The sequence below is a fragment of the Perognathus longimembris genome, chromosome 20, assembly GCF_023159225.1.
Source record: "Perognathus longimembris pacificus isolate PPM17 chromosome 20, ASM2315922v1, whole genome shotgun sequence".
Taxonomy (NCBI): Eukaryota; Metazoa; Chordata; class Mammalia; order Rodentia; family Heteromyidae; genus Perognathus; species Perognathus longimembris.
Window position 1 is genome coordinate 16314472 of NC_063180.1, and position 13486 is coordinate 16327957.

The 13486-nt window shown below is 62.1% G+C and overlaps 2 protein-coding genes across 2 annotated transcripts; one reads left to right on the forward strand and one right to left on the reverse strand.

The window, feature by feature from the left end:
• Lgi4 (leucine rich repeat LGI family member 4) lies at nt 1-6022 on the reverse strand. Its single transcript, XM_048329771.1, is given in 10 exon segments — nt 1-188; nt 190-393; nt 1056-1561; nt 1661-1825; nt 3773-3942; nt 4068-4139; nt 4248-4319; nt 4792-4863; nt 5402-5473; nt 5853-6022. Coding segments are annotated over 10 exon segments (1614 nt in total). The 3' UTR covers nt 1-77.
• Nucleotides 6023-6104: 82 nt separating this feature from the next.
• On the forward strand, nt 6105-13429 carry Fxyd1 (FXYD domain containing ion transport regulator 1). Its single transcript, XM_048329955.1, has 8 exons — nt 6105-6200; nt 9299-9404; nt 10681-10745; nt 11116-11148; nt 11439-11514; nt 12243-12279; nt 13053-13102; nt 13310-13429. Exons 1-8 carry the CDS (start codon nt 6105-6107, stop codon nt 13330-13332), a joined length of 486 nt encoding a protein of 161 aa, XP_048185912.1. The 3' UTR covers nt 13333-13429.
• Nucleotides 13430-13486: the final 57 nt, after the last annotated feature.

Consider the following 13486-nt stretch of genomic DNA (forward strand, 5'->3'; position numbering starts at 1 on the left):
TTGGTTCTGGCCGGCCAGGCGGCACCCCAGATGCTGCCCCCGCCCCCAGCACTGTCGGGATCAGAGGCCCTGCCCTCTCAGGCGCTGAGGTCCAGCTCGCGGTGCTGGTAGATCTGCGTGGGGCCCTTGAAGCAGGCGGCGAAGAGGAAGCGCCGGCCGGCCACGGCGACGTGGGCAAAGGCGCGGGGGGGAGAGCAGAGCCGGGGGCCCCAGCTCCTGCAGCGGCTCCAGGAGCCCCCGCTCGGGCTCAAGGCGGAGGACTTGGCTGAAGGCAAAATCACTGCCCAGGATGGCCAGCTGGTCCCTGGCGATGAGCAGGGGCTGGAAGACGTGGGCGCCGCGGGAAGGAAGGCGCTGCAGAGGGCGGAACATGGCGCCGTCCCAACGCATGACCTGCGGGCGGCAGTGCGGCGGGCTCAGCCCGGGGCAGCTGGGGAGCCAGGCAGGACCCCCCAAGTCCCACTAGCATCCTTAGCTTTATAAGTCACCATCCAACCCGGGCGCCGGTGGCTCACGCCTGTCGTCCTAGCTACTCAGGAGGCTGAGATCTGAGGATCATGGTTCAAAGCCAGCGCAGGCAGGACAGCCCGTGAGACTCTGATCTCCAGTGAACCACCAGAAAACCAGCTGTAGACGTTCCATGTGGCAGAGCACCACCAGCCTTGAGGGAAAGAGCTCAGGGCCAGCTCCCAGGCCCTGGCACCAGAAGAATAAAGATAAAGTAGGCCCCTCAAGCCAGGTCACAGTTTTGGTTTTGGTTTTGGGGGGCTTAGTCGTGGGGCTTGGACTCTGGGCGCTGGCCCTGAGCTCTTCAGCTCAAGGCTGGTGCTCTCTACCACTTGAGCCACAGCGCCGCTTGGGTTTTCGGGTGGCTCCCTGGAGATCAGAGTCTCCTGGGCTTTCTCCCTGGGGCTGGCTTGGAACTGCGATCCTCCGATCTCAGCCTCCTGAGTGGCTGAGACCTCAGGGGTGTGCTGGGGTGCTGGTGGGGGGGCCCCGGGCCGCAGGGTGGCCACGCCAGCCGGCGTGCCCCCGAGCCCAGGCCCCAGGCTCACCATGGAGTCCCCGATGAAGCGGGTGAGGCAGAGGAAGAGCTGGCCGGCGTGGTGGAAGTGGCTGGCGGAGTAGGCGCCCTCGGCTTCGGGGATGTCGGTGCGGCGCTGGAAGCGGCCTCCGAGCCACTGGAAGAGCTCGGGCCGCAGCGAGGCGGAGGCCAGCAGCAGGTGCGGCCGGCCGTCCAGCCGCAGCACCTCGGCGTCCGTGTCGCGGCGCCAGGCGTGCAGGCTCTGGCGCGGGTAGAAGCCGGCGCCCTGGCGGCACAGCAGCGTGGTGGTGCCCGCCTTGGACGCGTCGGCCACCACGAAGCACGGCTGACCGTCCAGCCACAGCAGCTCGGCGTCGTTGGGCCGCAGCAGCCGCCCGGGGCCCAGCGCCTGCAGCGGGGCCAGGCGCAGCTCGGGGCCCGCGCGCGCCCACAGCTGCGAGCCGCCCCACAGCCGCGCGCTCAGCACCAGCAGCCGCGCGCCCAGCACCAGCGGCTTGCAGGCCACCACCGACGGCGCTGCGGATAGACGGACGGAGGGACGGGGCGCACGGTCACCGCCGTGCCGGGGACACGGGCAGGGGCGCAGGCGGGAGGAGGGTGATGGAGGGGGCTCACCTGACAGCTCCTCCTCGGGCCTGAAGCGCTGGAGGCCATAATCCCACACCAGGATGAGGCAGCGGCCGGCGAAGGGCTGGGCCAGCACCAGGTGCGCAGCGCCCTGGTAGGAGAAGGGCTCCACGCCCAGAGCCGGCTCCTCGATCTTCTGGAACCAGGATAGCTCTAGGAGGGGGCAGGAGAGAGGTAGGCAGATCTGGGAGCCCCCCTCCCCCACTTCCACAAGGCCCAGCCAGCACCAGGGCACCTGGGCCCCACACCTGTCCTCCTAGCTACTCAGGAGGCTGAGATCTGAGGACCATGGGCTGGAGGCCTCTCCAGCAGGGAAGTCCGTCTGGGAGACTCTTATATCCAAGGAAGCAACAAAGAGCCAGGAGTGGGACTGTGGCTCAAAGTGGTAGAGCACTAGCCTTGCGTGAAAAAGAGTGCAGGGACAGCGCCCAGGTCCTGAGTTCAAGCCCCACCTCGCACAGCAACAACAAAAAGAACTTCTTTACGTATTCCCCCTCCCTGCCCCCCAGCCTCCCGGAAACCAGATGTGGTCAGGCGAGGTATAATATTGGACTGGTCAGCTCGTGTGAAAACAATTTATCTGGCTTTAATATCTTTCCTTGCCAATTCCAGATGGCCCCAGGGCTTCTGTTCATGCCAGTCCCTCTCTTTGGAGTGCCCTTCCCTCTTTTTCACAGAGCTGAATTCCCATCCACTATGGTGTCTCCAGAGAAGTCTCCTGTGACACTCCTAACAGGGACAGGACAACCACTCCATGAACTGATCACGAGGTGTAGAATATTCTGTTTTGTGCAGGTCCTGGGCTTGGACTCAGGGCCTGGGCACTGTCCTTGAGCTTCTAAGATTTGCTCAAGGCTGGCTCTCTGCCACTTGAGCCACAGCCGTTTCTGGCTTTGTGTTGGTTCACTGGAAACAAGAGTCTCATGGACTTCCCTGCCCTGGCTGGCTTTGAATGGTGATCCTCAGATCTCAGCCTCCTGAGTAGCTGGGGTGACAGGTGTGAGCCCGGGCGCTCTCTTCTCCAGGCACGGAGCAATCTTAATTGGTATCACCTCAGCCCCAGAACTGCTTGTCCCATGAGGACAGGACCAGTGTCCTCATCCCTTCTTGGCCGGGGGTTGGGGTGTGTATGTGTTGGGGTGGTGGTCACTGAAAGCCTATGGAGTTACTGAATAGCGGTTCCCAGGCCTGGGGAGTGGCTGGTCGGGGTGGGCGTGGCAACCCGGAGCATGGTGGGGCGGGGCTGTGAAGGGTGGGCGGGGCCGCATGAGGGTGGGGTGGGCGGGGTTTGGGCAGGGCTGCCAGGAATAGGCATGGTGGGCCTCCTGGGGTGGGCGTGGCCGCCCGGGCGTGGTGAGGCGGGGCTACCAGGGGTGGGCGTGGCATGGTGGGCTGCCTGGGGTGGGCGGGGCCGCATGGGGGTGGGCGTGAACGGCCTCCTGTAGTGGGCGGGGCTTCCTGGGCGGGGCTGCCTGGGGTGGGTGGGGCTCTGACCTTAAGCCTCTGCCCCAGAAGCAAAACAAAACAAGGGTGACCCCCCCCCTTAAGCCTCCCTGTGTTTTGTGTCCTGTTCCTAGAACTATCTGTACACAGCTAAGGTGTGCGTGCAAGTGTGTATGTGTGTGCACGCACGCGCACACATGTTAGCACTGGGACCTCAACTCATGGCCCCAGCGTTGTCCCTTAGCTTTTTATTTTTTTAGTTTCAATTTATTTTTTGTTTGGCCAGTCCTGGGCCTTGAACTCAGGGCCTGAGCACCGTCCTCGGCTTCTTTCTGCTCAAGGCTAGCACTCTACCACCTGAGCCACAGCGCCACTTCTGTCTTTTTCTGTTTCTGTGGTGCTGGGGAATCGAACCCAGGGCTTCATGTGTGCTAGGTGAGCACTCTACCACTAAGCCGCATTCCCGGCCCAGCCTTTTATTTTATTTTTTCCACTCTAGGCTGGTGCTCTACCACCTTGGTCCACACCTCCACTTCTGGCTTTTTGCCGGCTCATTGGAGATGGGAGTCTCCAGGACTTTCCTGCTCTGGCCGGCCTGCTGGGTGGCTAGGACGGCAGGCGTGAGCCGCGGCTCGGGCTTGGGCTGCCTGCTCTTACCTAGGGATCTGCACTTGAAGCTGGTGGGCTCCAGATGCTGAAGCTGCGTGCGGGCCAGGGCGGCGGGCCCCGCGCAGGCCCCGCTCCCTACGCTGGCGTTGGCCGTGGCCATCCACTGCAGGATCCAGAGCACGCGGCAGTCACACTGGAAAGGGTTTCCCCGCAGATCCCTGGGGCCAAAAGCCGGGGAGGCGAGGGGGCTAGGACCCAGCTTCCCCCCCCCCCAGGGGTGGGGTGGGGGTGGAGAAGGTCCTGCTGGGCTCCCCAAGACCCCTCCCCCCCCCCCCATTCTCACACGTGGGTCAGCGTGTCCAGGCCTCGGAACAGCAATCTGGGCAGAGCCTCCAGGCGGTTGTTGGCCAGGCTCCTGGGGGAGGAGGAAGGGGAGATGGGGGGCCCATCCGGTCTTGGCGACCGGGTGGGGGGGGTGTCTCGGTCATGGAGGGCCATGAAGGGCGAGGCGGGGGGCACGCACAGGTGAGTGAGGGAGCGTAGGCCTCTGAGGGCGTTCTTGGAAATGGAGCCAATCTCGTTGTCCTCAATGAAGCTGTAGGAGGGGGGAGAAGGTGGGGGGAACCACAGGGTTGAGGGACCACAGGAAGTGTTACCTCTGGGCTCCTCACCTCAGTGACCCCCAGGGAAACCTCTCTTTGTGTATGTGTGCGTGTGCATGTGTGTGTGGGGGGGATACTGGGACTTGAACTCAGGGCCTGGGCACTGTCTTTGGCTTTGTGGCTCAAGGCTGGTGCTCTACCATGTGAGCCACACCTCCACTTCTGGCCTTTTTGCTGATTTATTGGAGATCAGAGTCTCACAGCTTTTCCTGCCCAGGCTGGCTTTGAACCCTGATCCTTCGATCTCAACCTCCTGAGTAGCTAGGATGACAGGGGTGAGCCACCGGGACCTGGCTCCACCATTTTTATCACCCTCATCAGCTCCTCTTCCTCCTCTGGTTGCCGTGTGTGCACCAGGCTTCTCCTCCCAGGCCCCACCTGTCCCCAGCCCCGGCCTGAGCTCACAGGTACTGCAAATAGGACAGGCCGGCAAACGCGTCGTCTTCAATCACAGAGAAGGAGTTGGAGGTGAAGAGCCTGAGAAAGGAGCAAAACAGAGATTTCCTTCCTTCCTTCCTTCCTTCCTCCCTCTCTCCCTCCCTCCTTTCCCTCCCTCCCTTCGTCTCCCTCCCTCCTTCCCTCCTTCCCTTCCTTCTTTGCCAATGCTGGACTTGAACTCAGGCCCTGAGCACTGTTTGTTAGCTTTTTTTTCCTCTCAAGGCTAGCACTCTGCCACTTGAGCCACAGATCCACTTTTTGGTGGCTCACTGGAGAGAAGAGTCTCCCAGCCTTTTCTGCCCCGGCTGGCTTTGAACTGCGATCCTCAGATCTCAGCCTCTTGAGTAGCTGGGATGACAGGCTTGAGCTGCTGGCACCCAGCTCAGACCCCATTCTGACACTGGTACTTTGGCCCCACAGGCCTTTTGGTAGGTGTGCAAAGACACAGGTGGGGTCACACGTTCCTGTGTGCACACTCCATGGACCTACACCCCACATGTATGCACACCCAGATGCACCCCCCCCCCCCACAGGTGCGTGCAGGACTTCCCACACCCAGGGCCCAGGCCCCACTCACAGCAGGTGCAGCGTTGGCATCCTGAGGAAGCTGCCCGCCTTCAGCTGGGGGATCCCCAATCTCACCAGCGAGCTGGAAGGGGGAAGTGAGGCAGGAGAAAGCCATTGTGGTGCTGTCATCTCAAACCTGAGCCCCCCACACTGCCGCCGCCACACCTGGGAGCTCCCCGCTTGGCCTCTCACCCCCACTTGCCCTTGTAGTTTGCAAAGACCCCAACAGGACTCACCCCGCACCCCTCAACTGTCTCGCTCCCTGAGTCCCCCAGGTCCCCCCCCCCCCCATACTGCCTTCTGAACCCTCTTTGGTCTCGTCCCAACATCCCAAGATCCTTTGCTGCCCAAGCTCCTGCTGGGGAGGGGGACTCCTGCCTCCCCAGCATTCTGCCTCCCCCCTCGGGGTCCCCTGCTTCCCTGCACCCCTCCCCCCAGCCCCACGAGGCCCAGGCACTCACAGTGACAGAAGTGTTGGGGCGAAGCTCTCGGGCAGCTCGGGGGAGCCCTCACACAGGGCGCTGTCTTTGGAGCAGGAGCAGCGGGAAGGACATTTCCCTTTTGGGGGTCTCCAGGCCCCCCCGACCCCTGCCCCAGCGAGCAGCAGCAGCAGTAGCCTCGTCCCTCCCATCCCCCTTTTCTGCTCCCCCCCCCCAGTCCCCCACTAGAGCCCCCACTACCTCCACCCGGCTGAGCCCAACACACACTGCATGATGCCCGCTGGGCCGGGCTCCCCCAGCCGCGGCTCTGGGCCTCTGTCAGCCTGCCCTGGGCCCGGCGACGGGGTCGGCCGTCGGGCCGGCGACAGGGTCTCCTTTCTCCTCCCGACTTGAATCTCCAGGGTGGCTCTCGATGCCTTTGTGTGTCTGTCCGTCTGGTCTGTGTGTCTGTGTGGCCCTCTGCATGGCCGGCCCCCCTGCTGTTGGCCTGAGATGGGCTCAGCTGGGGAGAGTTAGAGGATCAGCAAGGGGGAGGGGGGAGGGATGGGGGAGGGGGAGGGGGTCAGCAGCCTGGGGACCTGGGGAACGGACCCGTGTCCTCTTGGGGGGGCGGTGTCACCAGGACGCTCCCAGCCAACCCCCACCCCAGGTTCTCTGGTCAGTGCATCCAGGCGGTGGCCCCCGGGTGGGGAGCAGGTGTCTGTGCAAATGGGGAGGGGGGGGTCACTGGCCACGCCCAGCTGGGGCCCCTTCTCCCGGAGGGTGTGGTGGGCGCGGTCACCGGGGATTGGAGGAGCCAGCGCAGGCCCAGCTGTGCCCTCTGGTGGCCACATGGGGCAGGGCCACAGCCCTGTGGGTACCCGGCCCCTCCTTCCCGTCCCCCTCCCCTCCTTCCCCTCCTCCGCCCTGCCCTCCCCCCGCCTCTACGCCCTCCCCTCCTTCACCATTAACCCTGAGGACCCTGTGGGTCAGTCAGTGACGGCTCAGCCCAGGATCTGTGGACAGGGATGCCGGCTCCCTTGCTGCCCTTTCCTCTGCCCCAAGCTCTGCGCTACAACTTCCTCTAACAACCAGGCCTCCGTGTCCACGCCAGTCACCCCAGCTACTCAAGAGGCTGAGATCTGAGGACCACAGTTCAAAGCCAGCCTGGCCAGGAAAGGCTCTGAGATCCTTACCGCCAATGACACACACACACACACAGAATAAAATAAAATATTTAAATGCTGAAAGTGGTGCTGTAGCTCAAGTGGTAGAGTGCTAGCCTTGAGCAAAACAAACAAAAAAAACCTCAGGGACAGTGCTCTGGCCCTGAGTTCAAGCCCTAGGATCGGCAAACAGAGAGAGAGAGAGAGAGAGAAGAGAGAGAGAGAGAGAGAGAGAGAGAGAGAGAGAGAGAGAGAGAGGGAGAGGAGAGAGAGAGAGAGAGAGAGAGAGAGAGAGAGAGAGAGAGATTTGTACCTGTTTCCAGGTAGAGAAACTGAGGGCAGAGATTAGGATGACAGGCCAGGATCCAAACACAGGCATCTGGTTTCAAGGTGTGTGTGTGTGTGTGTGTGTGTGTGTGTGTGTGTGTGTGTGTGTCTGTCTGTCTGTGTGCCAGTACTGAAACTTGAAATTAGGGCCTGGGTGCTGTCCCGTAGCTGGTGCTCTACCACTTGAGCCATACCTCCTCTTCCAGCTCCCTTTTGGCTTACTGGAGATAAGAGTCTCGTGGCCTTCCTGTCCCGGTTGACCTTGAACCCGGATCCTCAGCTCTGGGCCTCCTGAGTAGCTAGGAGGAGCAGCTGAGGCTTAGAAACGTTGTTTCCCCAGCATCACCCAGCGAGGGGATTCCAGGCTGTGCCACCAGGGGGCAGTGGAGGATCCGGAGTGAGCCCGGGCGAGGAGGAAGCTGCACTTGCCAAGCGCTGGCCAGGTGCCCCCTCCTGTGGGCGCCCTGGCTGCTGGGTGCTCACCTTTGCGCTGCATAAACATTAGGGTTATTATTAACCAGGCATGGCTAGTGACCCTGGGGTGCAGGGCCACCAGGCCAGGGGCTGAGACGACTCAGAAAGACAGGCACGGAGGGGCCTCAGAGCCACTGGTGCCTTCTTGGGCCAGGGGCATTGTGGGCCACGTTCGTCCTGAGAGCGGTGGGTGTCTGACGCTTGAGGCTGGGGTTATGTCGGTGCTTGATCACCAAGGGGGAGCCTCGGGAAAAATCAGCTGCCCTAGGCTGAACTTCAGTTTTCTCCTTTTGAAAACAGTCTTGAGGCCCAGTGCCAGTCATCCTAGCTACTCAAGAGGCTGAGGTCTGAGGATCGTGCTTTCCCCCGAGCCACACCTCCTCCACTTTTAGCTTATCATCATCATCATTTGGTGGTTCATTGGGGATAAGAGTCTCATGGACTTTCCTGCCTATGCTGGCTTTGAACCACCATCCTCAGATCCCAGCTTGATTTCTCCACTTTATAGTGCAGGAAGTCCAGGGACAGGGAGGTGACAATGGCTGCCCAAAGTCACACAGCCGGGAGGCAGAGTTTTTAGGTCCTTGTCACCAAGGCCTGTGAACTTAGACTATTGTCCATGGGACCCTGCTGGCTTCCCCTCCCCCCTCCCCATCATCAGGGACACATGAGCTCCGGGAAGGGAAAGTTCAAGGTTAAACGTGTTGGTTGGTGGCTTTGCACTGCATGAACACACGGTGTCTGTCTGTCTGTGGCAGTGTGGCCAGTTGTGTCACTGCTGGTGTGTGTGTATATGTGTGTGTGCACATGTGTGTACTAGTCCCTGGCAAATCTTAGAGCCAGCAGGAGACAGCAAGGACACACACACACACACACACACACACACACACACACACACTCTGAAAGACTCCTCCTCCAAAAGAAACCAACAACCCTGGGATTCTGACAAGGGCTGCACAAAGTACTATGGTCAGCCAGGCCCTGGTAGCTCACTCCTGTAACCCCACCTTCTGGGGCGGCTGAGATCTGAGGATCAAAGTTCAAAGCCAGTCTGTGCAGGAAAGTCCCTGAGACTATTATTTCCAATGAAATAGTGAAGTGGTAGTGTGCTAGCCTTGGGCAGGAAAAACAAAGCAGGGACTGGGCCTAGGCTCTGAGTTCAAGTCCCCAAAACCAGCACCAAAAAAACTCAACCCCAAACCCCAAAAGAACATTGTGATCTGAAGCCTCTGGCCTTTTCACCCTGAGCCTGCCTGGCCTTCAGCCCCGGGGGTGGGGGTGGGGTAGGGGAATCACCCTCCCACGCTGGGCAGAAGCTACATGCTAGGCCAGACCCCATGTGTACAGCTGAGTCGGGCTCTGTGGAGCATGCCCTGGGGCACGGCCTGTTGATCCAGTCTGAGCTGAGAGAGTTAACCCAGTGGACAGGGCGGTCTGGGCTGGGGGCCGCCCCCTGGCCCCCCTCCAGCCCGAGCTCCAATTACAGCTGCTGGTTGGGAGGGGAAGGGTGGGGCCTGCTAGGGGTGCTTGTCTCCAGCCCAGGACCAGGGGGTCTGGAGTGTCAGCCCCGGGGTCACAGCCCGGACATTTGGGGGACCTTCTTTCAGCAGGGGACAGCGTGATCAGGGTAAGCGTCGTCCGCCCCCCCCACGCCCTCTCCCCTGCTCTAGCCTGGGTGGCCTATTTTTGGGAACAGGAGTGGCCAATCCCGGCGCCCCGCAGGCCTGACCCATGGTGAGAGGGGGGGGTGGTGGTGGAGGAGAAAACAGACACAGAGGGGTGCTGTTGCAGGGTAAGAACAGGGGTGACTCCCTGCTGTTGGGGTGTAGGTGGACACAGATCTTCTTGTCCTATGAAGGCACCCCCAGTCCCTCCAGCCAGCTGTGGGAGGGAGGGTGCTGGGGCCTCCCTCTGGCCCCGCCCCCGTGCGCGTGCGCGGCTCCGCCCTGCACATCTGTCTTCTGTCTCTAGGATTCTTGGCTGGTGTTGACTGCTCAGGGGCGCTGCTTAGGCACCCAGAGGTGGCCCCCGGGGCTGGTCCCTGCCCCCCCCCCTCTTTTCTCAGCAGCTTGCAACCCACCAGGCTTTACCCTCGCAGGCCTATGTGTGATCCCCCAAATAATACAAGGGAGGAAGGGGGCAAGGCTGTGACCCAGTGGCTTGTGCGAATTCCTCTGGGGTGAAGCGGGAGATATTTATACACGGGGTCAGGCAGAGAGCGGGCGGGCGGCCCAGACCTAGAGCGCTGGGACTGCAGGAGACAGAGCGGAGCCCTGGTGTGCTGGGACACGGGACGGGTGGGCCCAGGGCCCAGTGTCGCCTGCTCTGGTTGTGCCTCACACGTGGGGATCCTGACCCCCTGCTTGGGTAGGTGGGGGGGGGGGTGTGGATCTGGAGGTGGAGGCCCCGTGTGGGGCTGGGGAGGCCCCTGTGTGTCCATCTCTGGTACTTGCCGTCCCACAGTTGGTGAGTTGTTTTGGTGACACAGCCCCAAGAGGCCAGTGGTGCCCCTGTTTCTTGGGCAACTGGGCTGAATGACTGACAATTGTGATTAAGCCCCTGGCTTGTGTAGGATTTAACCCCTTTGGGTTTGGGGCTTGTTATGGGGGAGGGCCAATGTTTCTCTCTCTCTCTCTCGCTCTCTCTCTCTTTCTCTCTCGCTGGTCACGGGGCTTGAACTCAAGGCCCGTCCTTGAGGTCTTTTTCTCAAGGCCAGTGCTCTACCACTTTGAGCCACAGCACCACTTCTGGTTTTCTGGTGGCTCACTGGAGAGAAGAGTCTCCTGGACTTTCCTGCCCAGGCTGGCTTTGAATTTCAATCCTCAGATCTCAGCCTCTTGAATAGCTAGGGTTCCACGTGTGAGCCTCCAGTGCCGGCCTTTCCCTTACTCTTCTCCCCTCAGGACAATGGCATCTGTCATCCATACTTTGGTTCTCTGTGTGGGCCTCCTCGCCTTGGCCAAGGCAGGTGAGTTGGAGAGGAAGGGAGGTGGGGTGACAGGAAATTGGGGGTCTCCATGACAGTTCCTGTCACTCACAGGCTGGCATGTGGGGGGAAGGTCCTCTGGGCCAGCTGCAGGTGGGAGTGGGTGGTAGCTGTCTTTGGGTATGGATGACACACTGTATGCTATCAGGCCGGGGTGGGCCAGCGAGGTCAGGGCAGAGGGGCAGCCAGGACCCGGAGCAGGTGGGGCAGCCTGCCGAGAGCCCCACAGTGCCCCAAATGCCAGCCCAGGAAGATCAGGCCCCAAAGGGTCTTTCCCTGCCTCCTGTTCCTAGCCCAGGAGCCAGGCAGCAGCCCAAAGCTGCTCTCTCTCTCTCTCTCTTTCTCTTTCCAGAAGCTTCACCGGAACACGACCCATTCACTTATGGTGAGGGGAGCTCCTATTTTGGGGAGGCCTTGTTTTTTTTCCTCTTTCTCTCTCTCTGTCATTCCAGCTGTCTCTGTTTCTCTGTCTGTCTGTCTCTCTCCCTCTCCCCCCATCTCTCTCTCTTTCACTCAAGCATTCACAGTACCCCGCGGCCCATCTTCTGCTGTCCCTTGCTGCCCTGGCCCTACTCCTCCCCTCCCTCCTCCTTCCCACCCGCTCCCTCTCCGCCTCCCTCTCTCCTCTCTCTAATTGACCTCCTTCCTTCTCTCCCACGCCCTGCCAATCCGTAGACTACAAGTCCCCTGAGGATCGGAGGCCTCACTATCGCCGGGATCCTCTTCATCCTGGGCATCCTCATCATCCTCAGTGAGTGTCTGCACCCGCTCCGGCCCCGCCCCCACCCCGCCCGCCCCGCCCCGGCCACACCCACATCGCGACAAGAGGCCACGCCCACCACATGCCTAGCCCTGCCTTCCCCTTAGGACACAGTAATGACTCCGCCCCCAAACCCGCCCCTCCGCCTCCAGTCCCGCCCCAGACCACGCCCCTCAAACAGCCACGCCCCCCAAACAGCTTGCACTTCCACCACAGCCCGCCTTCCTTATACCTCCAACCCTGGCCTGGCCTCGCCTTACTTCCAAACCACCGCCCTCTCCCGCCTCCAACCGACTACTGACTATGCCCACATCCCGCCCCGCCCGGACCACTTTAACCCCCGCCTCCAGCCCTGCCCTCCTCTGGCCCCGCCCCAGTTCCAGCCTCGTCCTGGCCCCGCCCCGATCTGGCATCGACCACGCCCACTTGAACCCCGCCCACTCCAGCTTTGCCCCTCCTCCGGCCCCGCCCCAGTTCCAGCTTCTCCTGGCCCCGCCCCTTACCACGTGCCCGCCTCCCTCCCTCCCCCTTTCTCCCCTCCCTCCCCCGGACGCCTGGGCCCCGCCCTGCCTCCCGCTCCTCCCCAGCCCGGGCCCTGCCTCCCGCTCCTCCGCAGCCGGCGCGGCGGCGGTGCTGCTCCCAGCGCGGTGGGTGGGTGGGGCGCGGCGGGCTCCTGGGGGGGCGGGTCACAGCCTCTGCTCCCCTCCTCTCCCTCACAGGCAAGAAATGCCGGTGCAAGTTCAACCAGCAGCAGAAGTAAGACGCCCGCCGCCTCGCTGTCTCCCACCCACCCCCCCCCCCGTGCCCAGCGGCCAGGGGGAGGCCCCCCGTGGGCGGCCCGCAGCCCAGTGCCTGGGCCCCAGCCAGGGGCGGCGACGGTGGGGGGGGGGGGGGAATGAGATCACCACACCCCGGCCCAGTTAGACGCGTTCTCCCGCGTGGTTACAGTGCACGGGCACCTGCAGACACTGTGGATTCTGCAGTATGTTACGTGTAAATGCATGCACGCCTGCACGGGGCTGGAATGCAGGGCCCGGAGCTTTTTCACTCGAGGCTGGCGCTCTACCACTTGAGCCACAGCTCCACGTCCCGTTTTCTAGTGGTTCACTGGAGATCAGAGTCTCACAGACTTTCTTAACTGGGCTGGCTTTGAACCGTGATCTTCAGAGCTCAGCCTCCTGAGTAGCTAGGATGACAGGGGTGAACCACCAGCGCCCAGCTACTAATAGCTTTTTGCTGGTCCATTGGAGATAAGAGTCTTGAGGACTTCCCTTCCCTGGCTGGCCTTGAACCACAGTCCTCAGACCTCAGCCTCTGGAGTAGCTAGGATAACAGGCAGGATCTGGGCCTCCTGAAACACATCTAACCTGCTTGGGGGGGGGAGGGTGTTCATTTCCGTTCCCCTCTCCCCCAAGCCTGGCTGTCATCCAGAGCTGGGCTTCGTACCCCCAAATGGGAATGGAGGGCTGCCTTGAGGGGGGCACCGGGAGTGGCTGCTCTCCATCTGTGTCCGCCTCTTCCCTTTCCAGAACTGGGGAGCCTGATGAAGAGGAGGGAACTTTCCGGAGCTCCATCCGTCGTGAGTTTGGGGAGACTGTGGGTGTTTGGGGGCGAAGGATGCTCCTGAGAACCTTTTCCGGGCTCTCCTTGGAGGAAGGGGGCGAGGAGCGAGGCCCCCAGCCCTCTCTCTCTCTCTCTCTCCCTGAAAGCAGGGGGTGGGGAGAGGCACCCCCCGAGCGGGCGCTGGCCTCCCTCCGACACCCAGGCTGTGTGTTCCCTCCCTCAGGTCTGTCCACCCGCGTGCGGTAGAGCATCCCGAAGCCACGGAGCCCAGAGCAGCCCCGCAGCGCAGCCGGGCTGGGGGGAGGGAGGGGGAAGGAGGGGAGGGGGGGAGAGAGAGGGGGACCCCCCCGGAGGGCCGGAGGCCTCCTGCCCCTCCCCTCCCACAGGACCCGCGCACCCC